The 23140-nt window shown below is 46.2% G+C and overlaps 1 protein-coding gene across 3 annotated transcripts in view; it reads left to right on the top strand.

The window, feature by feature from the left end:
- The window catches only part of LOC136627436 (phospholipid-transporting ATPase IC-like), a 74811-nt gene extending 71904 nt beyond the window's left edge, over positions 1 to 2907 (top strand). For all 3 annotated transcript variants that reach the window (XM_066602528.1, XM_066602526.1, XM_066602527.1), the window contains exon 29: positions 896 to 2907. In XM_066602528.1, coding sequence (XP_066458625.1) covers positions 896 to 1102 — 207 coding nt within the window. In that variant the 3' untranslated portion in view covers positions 1103 to 2907. The remainder of the gene's footprint in view (positions 1 to 895) is intronic.
- The last annotated feature ends 20233 nt before the right edge of the window (positions 2908 to 23140 follow it).

Below are 23140 nucleotides of genomic sequence, written 5' to 3'. Positions count from 1 at the left end.
TACTCTGCTGGTGGAGTCACTGTGTACATACATTACTTATCCTGTACTGATCCTGAGTTACATCCTGCATTATACTCCAGAGCTGCACTCACTATTCTGCTGGTGGAGTCGCTTTGTACATACATTACTTATCCTGTACTGATCCTGAGTTACATCCTGTATTATACTCCAGAGCTGCACTCACTATTCTGCTGGTGGAGTCACTGTGTACATACATTACTTATCCTGTACTGACCCTGAGTTACATCCTGTATTATACTGCAGAGCTGCACTCACTATTCCGCTGGTGGAGTCACTGTGTACATACATTACTTATCCTGTACTGACCATGAGTTACATTCTGTATTATACTCCAGAGCTGCACTCACTATTCTGCTGGTGGAGTCAATGTGTATATACATTACTTTTCCTGTACTGATCCTGAATTAGATCTCATGTTATACTGCAGAGCTGCACTCACTGTTCTGCTGGTTGTTAGCAGAAGATCCTATCATGCAAGGAGACTGATAGGCTGGGTTCATAACCGCGCTCACATTTCGGTCTTTCTGTTCTGTTATACAGTAGGACCTGAAATACATAAATAATGGCCATGTTGAATCCATCACATGACGAACAGTGCACAACGGACCCCCTTGGTTATAATGGGGTCCACTCATGGAGCTTCCCACCCATGTGAATTTAGCCGTACTCTTTCCTATGTCATATTACTATAAAGTGCCTGCTGTAAGGACTAAGCTTCCCCCAGTGCAAATCATAAGATCAAGCACTGTACAGGAACTGTTGTGAGATTTCAGCTCTGAAGCCTGCAAAATTGCGGATGCAGCTCTGTAATATTACAGGCTGTAACTCCGGATCATGATTATTATCTTATGTAATATGTTTATCTTCTTTTAAGGTCCGAAAAAATCCAGAACGCTACAAGGTGAAAGAACTCCAAGTGGAAGAAAAGGAGAGTGCAATCCGACGCGGCACATCTGTTCGACGTTCTGCCTATGCGTTCTCCCATCAAGCAGGATTTGGCGATCTCATTTCATCTGGACGTAGTATACGGAGGAAGAAGACTACAGCCAATGGAATTAATGGACCTAATGGGAACCCTTAAATGTTACACTTACTTATATGCACTTACCTGTCTATAGGGGCATATAGGCGCCCTATTCCGGACCCCTTGCAGTGTAATACCAGCTCCCATTCAGGTGGATTTGGCCCACTGCAGGGAAAATGAATGGCTGCGCACAGCTGATCGCCGGTCAAAACAGCTGATCGCCACAGATTAGAGAAGCACTGTCTTAAAAAGTGGTCAGACCACAAGAGACTTTTCTTTGTAGACATAATAAAGGTGGGCTCTTCGGTACGATGTTTACATGGACTGAAATGCTTAAAGGGGTTTCCCAGGGAGAATACTACTAATTACCTATCCTTAGGATCGCATTGATGTCAATGAGAGCTGTGCCTGCAGTTACAAGCGCCGGCCACTACACTGAGGTCGGCACAGAGACTTCCGCTGCTTCAGCTCTGGTCCCTGTGTATTTGGGGTGCTAACATCATGCACTGGCTCAGCTGATCGGTCGGAGTCCTGAGTGATGGACCCCAGCCAATCGACTATTGATGACCCATCCTGAGGACACGTCATCAATAGCATTCTCACTGGAAAATCTTAATAAATTATGCTGAAACTCTTAATTTTGAGGCTTCAAAGCAATTCACACTTGCAAACTGGAAATTCATTTTATGCATAGTATGCACTCTAAACCTTAACCCTTTTTTGACCAGGCGTTGTGAATATGCGGCTCTTGATCCTTGGCTATAAAGCCGTGCTATCATAAATATATGCTGCGGATTTAAAGCTCCTGCAGTCTAGCTGGAGCAGATCGGGTGCTCGGCCGTCTACTGAGAACGGGGCTCCTACTGTATTGGCCGGGAGAAGAGAAACCACAGATCCTGACCGTTTCACCCCTTCCATGCTGCGATCAATAGTGATCATAGCATCTACGCCTCTGGTGGAGTCTGATAGACGGAGGGCAGGGGCGCAACTATAGGGGATGCGGTTACACTCAGGCCCAGGAGCCTTAGGGGCCCCATAAGGCCTCTCTTCTCCATATAGGGAGCCCAGTACTATGAATAAAGCATTAGATTTGAGGCCCTGTTAAAGATTTGGCTGAGGGCATATGCTTTGCATACTGCATTGCAGAAGTAACGTAGTGTACTATGCTGACGATTCAATGATCACATCTTCAAGTCCCCTTGAGGGACTAAAAAAAATTCAATACACTTCAGCAAAAGTATATATAGACAGTGGTGCCTTGACATATGAGTTTAATGTGGCTTAAAAGACGGAGCTTTTAAGCCAAAAAACTTGTATGTTAAAGCACTTTTCCCCATTGAAATGCCAACTACAAGTAAAAAGAGAAAAAACAATACTCACCTACCCCTGGCATTCCCCGATGATCTGCGGCGCTGCTGCAGGCTGTTGCTACCTCCTCCACGCCGATACAGAGCATTGCTTTCTGGATGCAGGGCTTGAATGCCTCGCCTCCAGCAAACTAAGCTCTGATTGGTTAACTCAGCGCTGCGTCAGCCAATGAAAGGCGGCACTGGGTTAACCAATCACAGCCATTCAATGACATTAGACCATCGCGAGGACGAAACACTGGCGACAGGTGAGTATAGACCCCTCCCCGAACCTTAGCTAGCGAGTTTTTTGACTTGCAAGCAGGCTCGTACTCCGAGTCTTTGCTCGTAAATCCTCGCATCCCGAGGTACCACTGTATACATTGTTTTCCCCACAAAACAATTTTTAAATAAAAAAATTATAAAAACACACATAAGTATCACTGCACTCGTAACTAGTTCAACAGTTAAAATATTTAATTATTTATCTCACATGATGAAAACAAAAAAAAAATTTTTTTAAATGTCAGAATAGCTATTTTTCGTCTTTTCACCTCACAAAAAATATTCAATAAAAAGTGATGTAAAAAAAAAAATTGCATGTACCGCTAGGTCCCAACATTGGAAGTAGCAATCTTCCTGTAAAAAAAAAAAGACCTGACAAAGCTCCATAGATATAAAAATAAAAAATGTAAGGGTTTTGGTATGTGGCGATGCAAATTCAATTTTTTTAATTGCTTTCAAAGAGTGTTTTGTTATAAAAAAAAAAAATAGTTTTTTTTAATTTTTTTTTTAAACTACATAAATTTGGAACTGCTATATAACCGTATTGACACGGAGAATGAAGGGAAAAGGTCATCTATGCAAGTAAAATTAACAAACAAATTGCTAATTTTTTGCTACTCCTACTTCCCAAGAGGCAAAATAAAAAGTGATCAAAAAGTCATCTAAAGTCCAAAAATATTACCAATAAAAAGTACATGCTGGTTCATAAATCATATACCTAGAATTCATGTTCAGGTAGGACTCTTTAAACATATTGTTATGTTTGTAACCGTGTAAGTCATGAAGCCCACGAGGTTATTAAATGCTGCATTTTGCCTTGTATTTGTTAAAAATTTCTCAATAAAAAACTATTGTTCAAAGAAAAAATAAACTGCTAATACAGCATTTCTTAATGAAAAGATAAACATGTCCTTGGCCTTGTAGCGCTGCGACAGAGAAAAAAAAATGTATTTTATTTTTAAAGTGTTGTTAGCTAGAGATGAGCGAGCATACTCGCTAAGGACAATTACTTGATTGAGCATTGTCCTTAGCGAGTACCTGCCCGCTCGGTAGAAAAGGTTCGGGTGCCGGCGCAGGTGGGAGGTGAGTTGCGGCAGTCAGCAGGGGGGAGGGGGGGGAGAGAGGAAGAGAGAGATCTCCCCTCCGTTCCTCCCCGCTCTCCCCCGCAGCTCCCTGCCCGCCGCCGGCAGCCGAATCTTTGCTCCAGAGTGGGCAGGTACTGGACAATAAAGAGTAGCGTTATTCCTTTTGAAGACCTAAAATTGGGGTATCATTACTGCTGGGGCCATAAAGAGGGGTGCTGTTAATACTGAGTCCACTGAAAGGGGGCGCTGTTACAACTGGGCCCACTGAGAGTGGATACTATGATTTTACCTCTGCTATAATAATAAGTCGCGATAAGCTACGCCACACTCCCTGACTACACATCCTTTTTGTTAGGGGTGCCCCACAATAAAGTTTTTTTTTCCACGGCTGAAATAGTTTGGGAAACACTGCCTTAGGCCGCCTGCACACGGGCGGAAATCCCGCGGCCGGATTTCCCGCGGGATTTCCGCCGCTCAAAGCCTGCATAGGATTGCGTTAACAAACGCAATCCTATGCAGACAGCCGTGGTTTGGCCACGCGAAATCTCGCACGGCAAACAAACCGCGACATGTCCTATTTTTGTGCGGGGCTCGCAGAGCCTCGCACAGAAACATCACTCACGCAGCCGCCGGCTCCGGCCTGTGCATGCGCCGGCTGCCCGGCAGCCAGCACATGAAAGAGCCGGGGCCGCCGGGCGCGGGTGAGTACGCGTCCGTTCCTGCAGGTGCTCGGGTCGGGTCCCGCGGCGAGAATTCTCACCGCCGGATCCGACTCGCTCGTCTGCAGGCGGCCTTAGACTTTCATTTTTGGAAGGTCCCTTATGTATAAATGCTTTACTTCTGTTAGCTTTTTGGTGTAAAGTTGCATGAAGGTATTTATTGCAGTAAACTACTAGGCAGGACCTTTATAGTCTTCAGACTTTCTCACATGAGCAGATTCCGCGTTTGCCGTACTTGCGGATGATACACGGGCATTGAGAGACATGGACTTTTGCCAGTGAGAGAGAGAATGACTGTCAGTCCATTAGTTCTTGCTGGTGGCCTCGCTCCTGGTAACTGCTCGACATTTGTCATTGGTAACTACAGTTGATGCTTCCTTGGACTATCGGCAGATCTCCGTCTGGCACTTGCATTGCAAGAGCTGGGTAGCGCCCCTCCAGGAATCCGAGTTGCAATCTCTATCTTTGGTACAGGAAAAAAACAGTTCTCCAGTAGCATTGGGGCAGCTCACTCCTCAAAAGGATCTCTGCAAAAACTGCTGTGTGACACCAGAGCCTGGTAACAGTGTCAGGGAAATTCTGCGTACAGCACCAATCAGGCCCACCCCAATGCCCCGCTGCCGGCGGTAAAGAAGAGACACCACACACGGAGGTCTGGTATAGTTCCTCACACGGGGACATGACTGCGCAATTTATTACAGATTACATGGGATCTTATACCCTTTGGTGTCATTACTAGGAATGGGTGATGGTCTCATTGGCTCAAATTCACCGCATAACCATATATGTAAAGTCCGGATTTCCGGCTGAGGCACTGATAGTCATATACGTAGTTAAACAGTCGTTATCTTGATACGGCGCCTCTGGGAAAACAGCCAAGCACGTGGCCTTCGTGTTCGGTTCTGTATCATCTCTGAATTTCTGGACACATCTCTCTCAGCCTTGCAAACTTTTGGAATATCTGATGTAAGGCGACATATAAGTTTTTCTCATTTTAACTTTGAATAGAACTTGCATACAGGTATAAAAGCATAAAGAACATATGGCAATATATACATATACCCTCACAACAGGACTTGCCTTTTATATCCAGCCCAAGAGTAGGCAGAGCAGGTTCTATTAGTCCACAGCAGCAAAGTTAAAGTAAATTAACAGTCATGTGACCTCTCTGAAGGTTCTAGCAGGAACATATATAAAGTCCAGCAATAAAATACATAAATACCCCTACATATATATATCTTTTTTTTTAAACTTTGTCTTTATTGAACACTTAGCATTACAGTAAATTTGCTGAATCTCTTCTCTTTACATGGATGTGCTGTCATAGCCTGCCTTTTTTTGTATTATTTATATTGAACAAAACAAACTGAACATTAAAATAAGTAAGTTACATACATTAAAGGGGTTGTCCCGCGGCAGCAAGTGGGGTTACACACTTCTGTATGGCCATATTAATGCACTTTGTAATATACATTGTGCATTAAATATGAGCCATACAGAAGTTATTCACTTACCTGCTCCGTTGCTGGCGTCCCCGTCACCATGGTGACGTCTAATTTCAGCGTCTAATCGCCCGATTAGACGCGCTTGCGCAGATGGGTCTTTTCCCTTCGGCTCGGTTCGGCAGCAGCGGCGTTCTGGCTCCGCCCCCTTGTACGCGTCATCGCGTAGCTCCGCCCCATCACATGTGCCGATTCCAGCCAATCAGGAGGCTGGAATCGGCACACGTCATGGGGCGGAGCTACGCGATGACGCGTACAAGGGGGTGGAGCCAGAACGCCGCTGCTGCCGAGCCAAAGGGAAAAGACCCATCTGCGCAAGCGCGTCTAATCGGGTGATTAGACGCCGAAATTAGACGGCACCATGGCGACGGGGACGCCAGCAACGGAGCAGGTAAGTGAATAACTTCTGTATGGCTCATATTTAATGCATGATGTATATTACAAAGTGCATTAATATGGCCATACAGAAGTGCATAACCCCACTTGCTATCGCGGGACAACCCCTTTAAATCAAACTCTTGACCCATTATGACCACGGATATTTTTTTGGTCTACTGACCTGTACCTTGAAGATCTTCAAAATCGTGGAGTCCCCACATGGCTACGGCACGGCCTAAATGTATCACCCTAAATGGGAATGTCCCCTGTTATCATCTGTTCCTGGAACCAACAAGTGTGATAGAAGCAGTCCTTAGTTTGTCTTTTACCCTTTGTGGTAGTAATTGGATAAAACTCCCCCAGGTTTCAAAGAAGGCTTGTACCATCTTTTCCTTGAAAAGTGATGTCTCCGCCCAGTCCATCTGGAACAGGAACGCTAGTTTGTCCAGGAACAGCCTGAATGGGGGCCCTGTTGGTTGAATCCATGTTTGTAGGATGGCTTTCAGACCTGCTGCTGCTATGAAATGTAGTAATTTCCTAACGCCTCTTGAGCACCGATATGTTTCAGGGTCTAAGTACCCAAATATTGCCCATGTTGGTTCTTGTGGGCAGAAGTTCGTCAAGTGTGTTTTTGTGTATTCGCTTATTCGTGTCCAGAAAGCCTGTATTAAGGGGCATGCCCACAAGCTGTGATATAGGTTTGCATGAGGTGCCTGACATTTGAAGCATTTTGAAGTGGCATAGATTCCTATATGGAATCCCCTGCTTGGGGTTATGTATGACCTGTGGGCAATTTGTAGCCTCATCTCCAGAAACCTTGCCGATGGTAGGCATCTGTGTGCTGAGGTCAGTGATTGCATTATCAGTGTTGGGGTGAAGTCTGGGTTATCCAGGGCCCATTTTCCAATCCCCAGGTCTATGTCATCTTGCTCTCTCATGTTTCTTATTGCCCTATACAGCTTGGAGATCATGCCCCGTGGTCCTGTTTTTTTAGCTATCCATGTGTCTCCTGTCTGTGCCCAATCAAGTTCTCGGAGTTTTGGTATAAGTTCCGTGATGTAGTGCCTGACTTGTAGGTATGAGAACAGCGAAATTTGGAGTTCAGGGTATTTTTGTTTCATTTTATCGTATGTCATTATACGTCGTTCCCTTGTGTGTAGTAGTTTTTCTATTGAGTCTATTCCCTGAGTCTCCCATTCGGCGAAGATGTTGTGGGGGTTACCATCTTGAAAGTTGGGGTTATTCATTAGTGACAGGTATAATGATACTTGTGGTGAAGCTTGACTATCTTTACGTAGTTTGTTCCATGACTTCCAGGCTGTTAATATCAGGGGGTTCTTTTTGATTTTTCCTGGGAGTTCTGTATATGGGCTGTGGAGTATATTCTGGAGTCTTATTGGGCCAGCCATTTCCTGCTCGAGAGATTTGTTTGTGAAATATGACTTGGAGTGAATCCAGTCATGTATGATTCACGCTTGTGCTGCTAGATTATAGTCTCGGATGTTGGGTAGGTTGATTCCTCCGTTTTCTCTATGTTTGTTCAGTGTTTTGAATGCAATACATGGTCTTTTTTCCCCCCAGATGAATTTCCTATATAGGTAGTTTATTTTCTTTATGTCTTTTAACTTTAGCAGTATGGGTAGTGAGTAGAGATGAGCGAGCGTACTCAGAAAAGCACTACTCGCTCGAGTAATGTGCTTTATCCGAGTATCGCTGTGCTCGTCCCTGAAGATTCGGGTGCCGCTGCGGCTGACAGGTGAGTCGCAGCGGGGAGCAGGGGAGAGCGGGCGGGAGAGAAAGATCTTACCTCCGTTCCTCCCCGCTCTCCCCTGCAGCTCCCCGCTCCGTGCCGGCACCCGAATCTTCAGACCCGAGCACAGCGATACTCGGATAAAGCAAATTACTCGAGCGAGTAGTGCTTTTCCGAGTACGCTCGCTCATCTCTAGTAGTGAGTGTAAAATATATAATAGGCGTGGGAATTCTATCATTTTTATGAGGCTCGCCCTCCCCAGAAAAGAGATCATGAAGTTTTTCCACGTATTCAGGGTTGTCTCTAGCTTTTTAATGTGGGGTTCTATGTTCGTGTTATATAGTTTGGAAGGGTTTCTTGTGATTTGTACTCCCAGGTATTGTATGGCGTGTTTTTCCTATTTAAATGGATATTTCGTCGCTCATGAGGGTTTGGCCGGTCCTCTGAGGAGTAGGGCTTCTGTTTTGTCTAAGTTTATAGTGTATCCCGAGAGTTTGCCAATTCTCTCCATATTTTGTATTAAAGGTGTTAGTGTTTCCCTGGGGTTATTTACCACCAAAAGAAGATCATCTGCAAATGCTTCTGCCTTTAAATTTATGTCTCCGCAGTTTGCTCCTATGAAGAGTGATGTCTGTGCTAAGTATCTGAGTAATGGGTCTATCGATAAATTAACTAATAGCGGAGAGAGTGGGCAGCCCCGTCTAGCCCCTCTAAATAGATCTATTCTGGGGGTGTTGAGTCTATTAATTGTGAGGGTCGTAGTAGCGTTTGTGTGTGTTGTGTCTATGTAATTCCTAAATGTCTGTCCGAAGCCCCGTCTTTCTAGCAGTATATTTAAGATGGCCAGGCCATTTTATCAAAAGCTTTTTCTGCGTCTAGACTTAGCAGCATCGTCGTTTGGCTTTCGGGGTTTTGTGCTGCGACCGTCGCCGCTATGGCGGCTCTGATGTTTTTTATGGCACTTCGCCCTTGTGTAAAGCCTTTCTGTGCTGGGTCTAGTATGGACGGAAGAATTTGCTGAAGTCTATTGGCTAGTATCTTGGATAGGAATTTGTAGTCGCAGTTCAGAAATGCTATTGGCCTGTAGGACCTTGGGTCTGTTATGTCCTTGTTTGGTTTGGGGAGCAGAATCGTTCTGGAGGTTCCAAAATCTTCTGTTTGTATGTCATTTGCATATATTGTATTGTAGAGTTGGGTCAGTATTGGCATGATGTCTGTTGTGAATATTTTGTAGTATTCTGTGGTGAATCCGTCAGGGCCCGGTGTTTTCCCCCTGGTGCCTTCGCTATTGCCTCCCGTACTTCTTTTTCCTGTATGTCGGCGTCTAGTAAAGATTTTTGTTCTTCAGTTAATTTTGGTAAGTTCACGGAGTCTAAGAAGTTGTTTATGTCTTGTATGTCTGTTGGCTCTGCTCTATATAGGTCTTCGAAATATTCTTGTAATATTTGGGCTATATCGTCCAGTCTCGTTGTGAGGTTGTCTCCGTTGTTGTGTCTTAAAGTCAGTATCGGTTTATGTGGTTGTCTTTCTTTTGTCAGCTTGGCTAGCAGACGTCCTGTCTTGTTTCCCCATCTGTAAAATTTGTTTTTTGTTAACTGGGTTTGCCAGTGTGCGTGGGTATGTACGAACGTGTTTAGTAAGTGTTTTGCTGTGATAAAAGTTTGATACGAGTTATCATTTCGTGAGTTCATATGTTCTTTTTGTGCTGTCAGAAGAAAGTGATGTAGTCTCGAATTCAGTTTGGAATTTTTTCCTTCTATTTGACAAGTAGCTTATAACAATGCCATATTTTGGTTAGTCTTCGCGGGGCGATCAGTTGTAATCTCATTGCTATCGGCGCATGATTGCTAAGGGATATTGGGTGTATTACCGATTGGTGATGACATTGGAAGATGTTGTTTGAGATTAAAAAGAAGTCGATGCGTGAGAATGAGCGATAGGTGTTAGAGCAGCATGTGAATTCTTTGTTGGTGGGGTTCAGGAGACGCCATGGATCGCATACGCGGAGTTGTTCTTTTAGTGTTAGTAATGCGTGTGTGGTTGATAGTGTTTGGGTGGATGACCCTGTTCTGTCCAGTGTTTCATCTTGTGTACTATTGAAATCTCCTCCCATAATTATTCTGTCATTTAGATATGGTTGTAGCTGCTCTATTAATAAGGTGTAGAATGTTGATTGGTTTGTGTTGGGAGCGTAGATGTTCACCAAGGCATAAGTTTGCTCGTCCAGGTTTATTCTTGTTATCAGATATCTGCCCTGCGGATCGGCTATGTTTTGTAATATTGTGTGTGGCATATTTTTCCTGATCAGGGTGGCTACTCCTCGCGACGCCGATGTGTGCGAAGCCGTGTAGCATGCTTCTATCCATGGTGCTCTTAGTTCGCCCCTCCCCTCCTTTTTCCAGTGTGTTTCCTGTAAATACACTATGTCGGGTTTGTATCGTTTCAGATGCTTTTTTTCGTTTAATTGGCGTGTTTAGTCCATCTACATTCCAAGATAGTGTTTGTATTGTGGTGGGTGTTTGATAGTCGGTTGTTTCTGTGTCTATAGGCATATTGGTATGTTTGTGTTGGTTATAATTACCGTTACTTTTGCCTCTTTATCGTTGTCACATCCCTCGGTCCCAGCGAGCCGTGGATGTGTCTGAGTGTTGGTCGTGCCGTGCCTGTGGGGTTCTCCGATCTTCCTATTGGTTCTTTTTCTAGAGGTCAAATGGGTCCAAAAAAAAAACTAATGTGAGAAACATGTAAAACTTGGTAGTAAACATATAAACATTTAGCATTAAATTCGCCTTTCACATGGCAAGTGCCACATCCACGGTGTTTGGATCAGGGTTGTTGTAAGAAGCAACGAAACAGTTCCTTTTTCCTGGCTGTTTCAGCCCTGTTCTTCATTTTCCTCCATATGTAGATGTCTTCTTGCTTCCTCCGGGGTGTTAAATATTAAGGATTTGTTACCGTCTTGAATCCGGAGTTTTGCTGGATACAACAGTTGGAAGCGTGTGTTTCGCTCATGCATGATTTGGCAGATTGGGGTGAACAGTTTGTGTTTCTGTAACACCGCCACCGAGAAGTCTTGGAACAGCAGGATCTTTGCCCCTTGTATTATCAGTTCTCCTTGTCGTCTGTAGGCTCGTAGAATTGCTTCTTTTGTTGTCCAGTGCATGTATTTTGCTATCACTGGGCAAGGTCTGTTTCTGTTGTTACGCCCGTCCCCCGGTGGGCCGATTCTGTGGGCTCTTTCTATTGTTAAGGGGTCATTGGGTATGTCGACTTGAAGCGCCTGTGGTAGTTCCGTGGTTAGGTAGGTTATAAACTGGCTGTTGGATATTGTCTCCGGTATTCCCACGAAGCGGAGGTTATTGCGACGGTGTCTATTCTCTAAATCGTCGACTTTTTCCTGGAGCATTTCGGTTTCTGACTGGCTTCTTTGTAACGAGGCTTCTAGCGTTGCGATAGTCTGTTCTATGTTCTGTTTTTTTGTTTCTAGTTCTGTCAGCCTTTGGGTGTTGTCTGTAATTTGTGACATTGCTGAGTTTATGGATTTGTGCAACGCCTCAAGTCTATTATCAAATTAAGGGAGAAGCAGTTTTGAGACCTCTTGTGCCACTAGTGTTGCCTGTGTCATTTCCACGCTGTTGTTCGTTAGTTTGTGTAGAAGAAGTGTCCATTGCTTCGTGGTCGGGATTTGGTGAGACCGCAGCACATGGTGGAGTGTTTTTTAGAGGGGACGCAGATTGATGCGCGGTCTTGCTCTCTTTTTCCTTGATGTTTTTAACGGGTCTATTCTTTTGTTTTCCTCCTGTGGTTGTTTTGTCTATGTCTGGCTGGCGTGTTGCTCGTGCTGAGGTGCCTGCGTTTCTTTCGTTTAGATATTTGTCCATTTTGGGTTTTTTTGACTTCTCAGTGTCAGGTGTTTTGTGCGAGTTGGTTGCACTAAAGGTTGTTTCCCTATATCCGGGTTGTTGGTACTTTGTTGCGGTTTGTATTTTTGCTGTGGATGTGACTTTTTGTCCTAGGTCTATTTGTTCATGTCTTTTTTGTCTGGTGTCCTTATATCAGGTCCCGGCTTGTTCCTTTATTAATTCTGTCTTGTTTTCTTTCTTTCCCACTCTTCTTATATCTCGATGTTTCTTTGTTTTATGTGGGTATTGTTTGTGGTTAGGATGGGTTTCGGGGGAAAGGTTATGATCTCCCACTGTTTTTATTTATGTATGTCTTTTATTTGGGGAGTTTGCGCCTCCTGTGCTCCCAGTTTTATTCTGGAGCCCTCTTTACTGTGCCTGTGCAGGTGTATGGGGTTTCCCCTTACTTTAGCTTCCGCTCGGCTCCTCCTCCTGACTCTTATAGTGGGCGGGGTTTTATCGCTGATGTCACGGCTGCGGCTTCAGGTGCCGCGATGTTCCGGTCGGTCTCCGGTGGGGTCGCGGCCCCGGAGATGTCTCTCGGGCCATCCGGACGCCTCCCCAAGCTCCTCTTCCTGCCTGGCGCCGGGTGGGGGCCTTCTCCGCTAGGAAGCGGGCCCGCGGCCTCTGCCGCCACTCGGCCTCGGTTCTCTGGCGGCCTCCCGGTGAGGTTCGTTGCCTTCGAGGGGGCTCCCGTGCCTCTCTGTGGCTCCCCAAGGTCTTTGCCTTCCTTGCGGCCCGGTTGGTGGTGGTCGCGGTTCTCGTGGACGGAAATCTAGGCCGCGGTCTTAGATGCGGCCCAGGCCGAGGTGTCTTGCGCGCTCCGGGTGCGCCTCGAGAGGATGTCAGTGGGTCTGTGCGCCTTACCGGAGGTCTTCTGGGCAGGTAAGGTCCCGGTGGGTTTTGGGCTCTGGGTCTCCCTTTTTTTCTCGATCGCGTCCCGGTTCTTTTTCTCCGCGGGTCGGAATCGGGGGGTTCGCCGGAGGCTTTCCGAAAGTCCCTCGGATGTGGGGGTCTTCCACCTAGCAAGCAAGGGTGATGTCCGCCCCCCACAGCTGCTGTTTTTCGGTGCACTCGAGGGTCCCGGTGTCTCTGGGAGGTAGTGCTGGCAGGAGCTCTGTGAGGCACATCCTGCTCCCTCTGTGTCTTGTGCGGAAGTCCTCCCTACATATATATATCTAACACCAAACAGCAGCATTTGGCTTTCAGGGAAGCCTATGATAGTCAGACAGTTCTCAGAGAGGGATGACATTTGGTGAGAAAGAGTCACGACTTTCTGCAATTGAGTCATAGACTAATAGAATGGTAGAGTTGGAAGGGACCTCCAGGATCATCAGGTCCAACCCCCTGCTCAGTGCAGGATCACGAAATCATCCCAGACAGATATCTGTCTAGCCTTTGTTTGAACACTTCCATTGAAGAACTCACCACCTCCCGTGGTAACCTGTTCCACTCATTGATTATCCTCACTGTCTAATATCTAATTTGTGTCTCCCCCCTTTCAGTTTCATCCCATTGCTTCTAGTCTTTCCTTGTACAAATGAAAATAGGGCTGATCCCTCTGCACTGTGACAGCCCTTCAGATATTTGTAGACAGCTATTAAGTCTTCTCTCAGCCTTCTCTTCTGCAAGCTAAACATTCCCAGATACTTTAACTGTTCCTCATAGTACATGATTTGCAGACCGCTCACCATCTTGGTAACTCTTCTCTAAACATGCTCCAGTTTGTCTATTTTTGTCTTTTTAAAAGTGGGATGCCCAGAGTCATTCCATGTCAAGTGGTCTAAAACAAAAAAAAGTTCCCACTTTCATATCTCAGATTTTGTTCAAAATTTGTGTATTACGTGCCCATGGTATGAAAAGAAATTTTCAAAAGTTTTAGGTTCCTACAGCTAATGGTTCCAGAGTTAGACCCCCCTGTTTAGGGGGTGGGGGTGCCTGCAAGTGTGCGCACAACAATGAATAAAATGGCATTTTTTAGCTATTAATGAATTTAGAACTACGTGATCATAAAAACTGAAAATTGGAGGTCCTGCACAACTTTGTATGCCACGTTTAACCAAACCAACGTGACGCTAGCATGAAAATTAGCTCGAAGGGCTCCTCAAAATCTGTCATTCTCCACGTATTATACCAGTGGTAGTACCTATTCTGCTGAATTCTCAGCTCCTGGAGACCGACAGGCACTTCACAGCAATCCATCAAATATGTCATTGTTTACAAAAATGATAAGTTACCACTTTTAAAGATTATTTGTAAAAAAAAGAGTCAACTTAAATTTTTTTCTTTTTTCTGATACTATGTGTGATATAAAGAGATTGATAAAGTGTACCCCCTGCTGTCCAGTATCAATCAGCTGCCGTTCAGGACACTGGGAAAGTTGAGCTGACATTCTCCCCCTTTAGTAGGCGACAGGGATGGGCTTTGGAAGTGATCTATAGAGATCAACTACCGTCGCCCATCCAAAAAGGGGAGGTGTGTTATAGAGATATTGATAAAGTATCTCTCAACTATCCATTTCAAATTTGCCGTTTAGGGCCCTGGAAAAGTTGAGTGGACTTCATCAATATATCGCCCCCCTCCCTCACACCTGCCCGGCCTCTGCTTTGATGTACATATGTCTGTAGGAAGTCCTTTGTTCTGGTGGAACTCAAATAAGTCAGTGGCAGTTCGATGCTAAGTGACCCCTGCTGGTGTGGATTGACTCCTTAGACAGTTCTCAGCTACCAAACCCACATCAGAAGGGAATCTTTTAATAAAGGATATTTACATAGTAACATAGTATGTAAGGCCGAATAAAGACAATGTCCATCTAGTTCAGCCTGTTTATCCTCCTGTGTTGTTGATCCAGAGGAAGGCAAAAACCCCAAGAGGCAGGAGCCAATTAGCCCTTTTGGGGGAAAAATTCCTTCCCGACTCCCTTATGGCAATCAGACTAATCCCTGGATCAACCCCTAATAGTTCCTACCTGGCTGTATACCTGGATTAACAATTAACCTAAGATTTATATCCTGTAATATCCTTCCGCTCCAGAAAGACATCAAGTCCCCTTTTAAACTCCTCTATGGATTTTGCCATCACCACATCCTCAGGCACAGAGTTCCACAATCTTACTGCTCTTACAGTAAAAAACCCTCTTCTGTGTTGGTGATGAAACCTGCTTTCTTCTAGACGTAGCGGATGCCCTCTTGTTACCGTTGCAGTCCTGGGTGTAAACAGATCCTGGGAGAGATCCTTGTATTGTCCCCTAATGTATTTATACATAGTTATTTGATCACCCCTTAGCCGTCTTTTTTCCAGGGTGAATAATCCCAATTTTGATAGCCTCTCTGGGTATTCCAGTCCCCTTATTCCATTTATTTATTTAGTTGCCCTTCTTTGAACCCCTTCAAGCACTGTAACATCTTTCCTGAGCACCGGTGTCCAGAACTGTACACATTATTCCATATGAGGCCTGACAAGTGCCTTATATAGTGGGAGGATAATGTTCTCGTCCTTCGCCCCTATACCTCTTTTAATGCACACCAAGACATTATTAGCTTTTGCAGCAGCTGACTGGCATTGGTTACTCTAGTTTAATCTATAATCCACTAGTATTCCCAGGTTTTTTCCATCTCACTTTTCCCTAGCAGTACCCCATTTAGTGTATATTGGTGACATCCGTTTCTCCTGCCCATGTGCATAACCTTACATTTATCAACATTGAACTTCATTTGCCATTTTTCTGCCCAAGCCCCAAGCTTATCTAGGTCCATTTGTAGCCGTACATTGTCCTCCGTTGCATTGATTATCTTGTATAATTTTGTGTCATCTGCAAATATTGATATTTTACTATACAGCCCCTCTATCAGGTCGTTGATAATATATTGAACAGAATGGGGCCTAATACTGAACCCTGTGGCACGCCGCTAGCGACGGTGGCCCAATCAGAGTACGAACCATTTATTATCACCCTCTGCTTTTTATCACTGAGCCAATTCTTTACCCAGATACACACGTTTTCACCGAATCAGAGCTGTGTCATTTTATATATGAGCCTATTATGCGGCACAATGTCAAATGCTTTAGAGAAGTCCAGATATACGAGATCAATAGACTCTCCCAGGTCCAGCCTAGAACTTACTTCATTGTAGAAGCTGATCAGATTGGTCTGACATGATCGAACCTTCATGAACCCATGCTGGTGAGGAGTTATTCCTTTGTTCTCCTTGAGGTATTCTTCGGTTGCGTCTCTCAGAAACCCCTCAAATATTTTTCCAGTTACTGAAGTGAGACTTACCGGCATGTAGTTACCAGGCTCACTTTTGGACCCCTTTTTGTGAATTTGAACCACCTTGGCAATGCGCCAATCCAGTGGTACAACCTGGTCTTGATAGTATCCATAAATATTAGATATAGCGGCCTAGCTATCTCATCACTTAGTTCCCTTAGTTCCCTTGGGTGTATTCCATCTGGGCCTGGCGATTTATCGATTTTAATCTTCTTTAACTGGTTCCGCACTTCCTCCTGTGTTAGGTATGAGATATTTTGTGAGGGGTTCATTTTATTCCTCTGCATCTCATATGGCATTTCCTTTTCGTTCATGAATACGCTTAAAAAGATACTATTTCATAGGTTTGCTTTCCCTCCATCATCTTCAATGATTTCTCCTGCATTATTTGTTAAAGGGCCAGTGCAAATCCTTTTGCTGTTAATATAGTTAAAAAATAGTTTCGGGTTGCTTTTGCTCTCTTTGGCGATCAGTCATTCTGCCTCCTCCTTAGCAATTTTGATCTTCTCTTTGCATATTTTGTTTTTTTCCCTGTATGATTTTAGAGCTTCTTCACTGCCTTTCTGCTTTAGTAGTTTGAACGCTTTCTTTTTTTCATTTATTGCCCCCCTTACCGTCCTGCCGAGCCACAATGGTTTCCTTTTACTTGCAGTTCTTTTATTTTTAAAGGGAATGAACTGCTCGCATGAGGTGATTAGGATCCTTTTAAACTTTTCCCATCTGTTGTCTGTACTGATATTTTTGAGGATGTTGTCCCAATTAATGTTACCGATAGTAGTTCTAAGCTGATCAAATTTTGCTTTACTAAAGTTTAGTTTATTTGTCGCTCCCTGATAAGGCTTCTTATTGAATGACAGCTGGAAGTTGATTATATTGTGGTCACTGTTCCCCAAGTGCCCCTCAACCTGCACCCCCATTATTCGATACGGTTTTTTAGTTAATACTAAGTCCAGAGTGGCCCTCCCTCTAGTTGGCTCCTGCACAAGTTGGATAAGGTAGTTATGTTTAATTGTTCTCAAGAAGTTATCACCCTTATGAGATTTGCAGGTTTTGTTTTCCCATATTATATCTGGATAATTAAAGTCCCCCATGATAATTACTTCGTTGCAGTTTGACACCTCTTCTATCTGCCTTAGTAGTAAGGTTTCAGTTTCTTCTGTTGCTTTTGGTGGTCTATAGAAAACCCACATCAGGATTTAGTTATTTTTTTCTCCCTGTATTTCTACCCACGGAGATTCCACGTGTTTATCTCCTGCCCTTATATCCTCCCGTAGCATCGGCAATAAGTACGATTTAAAGGAGATGTCTCGAGGAAGCAGTTAAATTTTTTTTTTGCCCAGTCCCCCCCATTAAGTACACATTACTAAGCCCCCCTGTAAATGACATTTCTAGCTGGTTCGTACTTACCGTTCCAGCGTTTCAGCAACTTATAAAAGTTTCCTCAAGATGGCCGCCGGCTCTTTCCCCGTCGCTCGCTGCAGCCCGACGTGCGCGCTCCCGAGACGCCGCCAGCTGTGTCTCCATGGCAACCGGACGCATCGCAGCCGCCGACCAGACGCCCCGCAGCCGCCGACCAGACGCCCACCGCCAGGCAGCAGGTAAGGCGCTAGCCCCCGGCTCCCCAGCGCTAGACCCTCAGCCCAGGTGAAGGCCCCGGAGCCCAGCGCTAGGTTCCGGAGCCCAGCGCTAGTTCCCCCGGCCTAGCGGCAGCCCCCCCCCGGCCTAGCGACAGCCCCCCCATCGCAGCGACAGCCCCCCCATCGCAGCGACAGCCCCCCCCGGCCTAGCGACAGCCCCCCCATCGCAGCGGCAGCCCCCCCCCGGCCTAGCGACAGCCCCCCCATCGCAGCGACAGCCCCCCCCCCCCCGGCCTAGCGACAGCCCCCCCATCGCAGCGACAGCCCCCCCCGGCCTAGCGACAGCCCCCCCATCGCAGCGGCAGCCCCCCCCGGCCTAGCGACAGCCCCCCCATCGCAGCGACAGCCCCCCCATCGCAGCGGCAGCCCCCCCCGGCCTAGCGACAGCCCCCCCATCGCAGCGACAGCCCCCCCGGCCTAGCGCTAGTTCCCCCATCACAGCGGCAGCCCCCCCCCGGCGCAGCGGCAGCCCCCCCCCCCCACAAATCACTTACCTGGGAGGCTTCTCGGGGCTGCTGGGCTGGGCTGGGCTTCTCCGCTGGGCAGCTCCAGTTTCTGCACCTTCCTCTAACAGAGGAAGGTACAGAATGGCCGCTGCAGCGCGCTCCCGAGCAGTGACAGCTCGTCTGCGCATGCGCAGAAGAGCTGTAGCGGGGAGCACACTGAAGCGGCTCGTGCTGAATGGAGAAGACCGGACTGCGCAAGCGCGTCTAAAAAAGCAAGCTGCCAGCGAATTTAGACGGAACCATGGAGACGAGGACGCTAGCAACGGAGCAGGTAAGTGGAATAACTTCTGTATGGCTCATATTTAATGCACAATGTACATTACAAAGTGCATTAATATGGCCATACGGAAGTGTATAACCCCACTTGGTTTCGCGAGACCACCCCTTTAATGTACAGACATACCCCTCCCCCCTTCTGGTTTCCACTGTCTCTTCTGAAGAGGTTGCAACCCTGTAAATTCACCGCCCAATCGCACTTATCATCAAGCCATGTTTCCGTTATTCCGACTATATCATAGTTTTCATCAGTCATTCTTGCTTCAAGCTCACCCACTTTACTGATCAGACTTCTTGCATTCGTGGTCATACAATTTATACAGTTTTTTTTGTTCTTTAAAGTCATTTTGTTATTAATGATACTATTGGCTGATCTTACAGTTCTAACTGTACTAACCCCACCTCCTGCTTGACCCCCATTCCCATTGCTTAGACCCAGGTCGCTAGCTACGCTGACTACCCCCTTACTGCTCTTTTTGCCCTCCCCCCAGTCCCTAGTTTAAACACTCCTCCAGCCTTCTAGCCATCTTCTCCCCTAGCACAACTGCACCCTCCCCATTGAGATGCAGCCCGTCCCAACGGTAGAGCCTGTAGCCGACAGCAAAGTCAGCCCAGTTCTCCAGGGACCCAAATCCCTCCTTCTTACACCAACTCCGGAGCCACTTGTTTACCTCCCTAAGATCCTGCTGCCTTTCTAGTGTGGCTTTAGGTGCAGGTAGTATTTCCGAGAAAACTACCCTGGAGGTCCTCGCCCTAAGCTTGGACCCTAAGTCCCTGAAATCATTTTTGAGGGCCCTCCATTGACCTCTAACTTGTTCATTGGTGCCAACGTGCACCATGACCGCTGGATCCTCACCAGCCCCTCCCAGTAATCTGTCAATCTGATCCACGATGTGTCAAACTCGAGCGCCAGGAAGACAACACACCGTTCGATGATCCCGGTCTTTATGGCAGATTGCCCTATCTGTCCCCTTTATAATTGAGTCCCCCACCACTAGGACCTGTCTAGTCTGCCCTGCGCTCCCCGTCCCCATGTCACTGAAGCAGTCATCTCCCTGGAGTTCAGAGGGCATGCCATACTGCAGCGGTGCTGGGTCTGTAATGGCATTCCCCTCATCTGCCAATGTTGCAGACGTGTTGGGTTGTGGCAGTTCAGGACCAGCCTCCCTGGTTCTCTTCCCTCTACTCCTCCTTTTATCTGTCACCAAGCTGACTGCCTGCTCCCCCTGCTCTTCCATACTACCATCCGCCCCCGCCTCTACCCCAGCGAGTGCCTGCTCAGTGAGCAGCAAACTCCTTTCCATGATGTCAATGGATCGCAGTGTTGCAAGTTGCTCATTTAGATCCAGAATTTGGGCTTCTAAATGTGCAACGTGCATGCATCTTGCGCAACGGTATGCACCCAGTGTGCGCAACTGCTCACACACTGCCACCTATGCGCAACCGTTCACACACTCTTTTTAACTAACGCTCGCACTCTCACTCAATCCCCTAATCCTGCTGCACTTACACCTTGCACACAGACACTTATACACTCACACTCTAATACCCCCTCCCTTAGTCACACACACCTAGACCCTCAGACACACACACAATAAGACACACAGAGTTAATTATCGGCTCTGTTGGCAGCTCTTCCGCAGTTTAGGTGATGTCAAATGCAGTCGCACTGGCAGGACCTCTCTCCTGGCGGCATCGCTCTCTGTCCTGCTGCCACTCCAGGACCCGCTCCTCCGCTTCTGCCCGCTGACCGTCCGCTCCCTCGGACTCCTGGCGGCACTGGCTCCTGCGCTGCTCCGGTGTCCCCTGCTCCTGCTTCTGGCGCCCGTTACCTGGCGTCTGACGTCACTTCCGCCTGCAGTTTGCTGCCTTTGCTGTCATGTGAAGATTCCAGCCCAATATGAATTATATACAGTTAGGGCCAGAAATATTTGGACAGTGACACAAGTTTTGTTATTTTAGCTGTTTACAAAAACATGTTCAGAAATACAATTATATATATAATATGGGCTGAAAGTGCACACTCCCAGCTGCAATATGAGAGTTTCCACATCCAAATCGGAGAAAGGGTTTAGGAATCACAGCTCTGTAATGCATAGCCTCCTCTTTTTCAAGGGACCAAAAGTAATTGGACAATGGACTCTAAGGCCTCATGTCCACGGGGAAAATCAGGCCCGCTACGGATTCTCCATGTAGAATCTGCAGCGGGTCCCTCCTGCCCCGCGGACATGAGCGCTTAAAATAGGAATAAATCAGAATTAACTTACCTCTCACACGCTCCGGATACTTCCTTCGCTGCGGCGTCATCTTCTCTCGTCGCGGCCGGATCTTCTTTCTTCGGCTCGGCGGATGTGCATGATGACGTCGGTGACGTGCCCCGCGCATGCGCCGGGCCGAAGCAAAATGATCCGGCCGCGACTGAGAGAAGATGGCGCCGCAGTGAAGAGAAGAACCGAAGCGTGTGAGTAAAATCAGATTTTTGTGTCCCGCGGATCCGGACGGCTTCCATAGGCTTCAATAGAAGCCCGCGGGAGCCGTCCCCGCGGGAGACCCGCATGAAAATGGAGCATGGTCCAGATTTTTTCATGCTCCATTTTTAAAAAAATCCCTTTTATTGACCATCCGCGGGTATTTATCTACCCCGCGGGTGGTCAATGCATCCCTATGGGGTGCGGATCCGCGGGCGGGAGAAGAGTTAAAATCCGCTGCAGATTTTAATTCTTATTTTGCCCGTGGACATGAGCCCTAAGGGCTGCAATTAACTCAGAAGGCGTCTCCCTCGTTAACCTGTTATCAATTAAGTAGTTAAAAGGTCTGGGGTTGATTCCAGGTGTGTGGTTTTGGATTTGGAAGCTGTTGCTGTGACCAGACAACATGTGGTCAAAGGAACTCTCAATTGAGGTGAAGCAGAACATCCTGAGGCTGAAAAAAAAGAAAAAATCCATCAGAGAGATAGCAGACATGCTTGGAGTAGCAAAATCAACAGTCGGGTACATTCTGAGAAAAAAGGAATTCACTGGTGAGCTTGGGAACTCAAAAAGGCCTGGGCGTCCACGGAAGACAACGGTGGTGGATGATCGCAGCATACTTTCTTTGGTGAAGAAGAACCTGTTCACAACATCAACTGAAGTCCAGAACACTCTCAGGGAAGTAGGTGTATCTGTCTCTAAGTCAACAGTAAAGAGAAGACTCCATGAAAGTAAATACAAAGGGTTCACATCTAGATGCAAACCATTCATCAATTCCAAAAATAGACAGGCCAGAGTTAAATTTGCCGAAAAACACCTCAAGAAGCCAGCCCAGTTCTGGAAAAGTATTTTATGGACAGATGAGACAAAGATCAACCTGTACCAGAATGATGGGAAGAAAAAAGTTTGGAGAAGAAAGGGAACGGCACATGATCCAAGGCACACCACATCCTCTGTAAAACATGGTGGAGGCAACGTGATGGCATGGGCATGCATGGCTTTCAATGGCACTGGGTCACTTGTGTTTATTGATGACATAACAGCAGACAAGAGTAGCCGGATGAATTCTGAAGTGTACCGGGATATACTTTCAGCCCAGATTCAGCCAAATGCTGCAAAGTTGATCGGACGGCGCTTCACAGTACAGATGGACAATGACCCCAAGCATACAGCCAAAGCTACCCAGGAGTTCATGAGTGCAAAAAAGTGGAACATTCTGCAATGGCCAAGTCAATCACCAGATCTTAACCCAATTGAGCATGCATTTCACTTGCTGAAATCCAGACTTCAGACGGAAAGACCCACAAACAAGCAAGACCTGAAGGCTGCGGCTGTAAAGGCCTGGCAAAGCATTAAGAAGGAGGAAACCCAGCGTTTGGTGATGTCCATGGGTTCCAGACTTAAGGCAGTGATTGCCTCCAAAGGATTCGCAACAAAATATTGAAAAAAATATATTTTGTTTGGGTTATGTTTATTTGTCCAATTACTTTTGAGCTCCTAAAATGTGGAGTGTTTGTAAAGAAATGTCTACAATTCCTACATTTTCTATCAGATATTTTTGTTCAACCCTTTAAATTAAACGTTACAATCTGCACTTGAATTCTGTTGTAGAGGCTTCATTTCAAATCCAATGCGGTGGCATGCAGAGCCCAACTCGCGAAAATTGTGTTAGTGTCCAAATATTTCTGGCCCTAACTGTATTCAAAATCGAGTGGGCCAGCTGAGCGAAAGGCATCCACACGCATCGAGATGCGCCCCCCAGAACCCCCCAAATGGCATATCTGCGTAACAGGTGTTGTAGTAATGCTATTTGTATGCTATATATCATTTATTATCTTGTTATGGGTTTCTTATATCAGCTTAGGCATATATATATATATATATATATATATACTGTTATATCTACTCTTTTAGTATAAGGTTAGCAGTTAAACGTGTTCATATACAAACTTGTTCAGAATGTCTTATGC

Source organism: Eleutherodactylus coqui, chromosome 5 (genome assembly GCF_035609145.1).
Source record: "Eleutherodactylus coqui strain aEleCoq1 chromosome 5, aEleCoq1.hap1, whole genome shotgun sequence".
NCBI lineage: Eukaryota > Metazoa > Chordata > Amphibia > Anura > Eleutherodactylidae > Eleutherodactylus > Eleutherodactylus coqui.
Note: the sequence above shows the minus strand (reverse complement) of the source record. Positions and strands in the feature narration are given on the sequence as shown.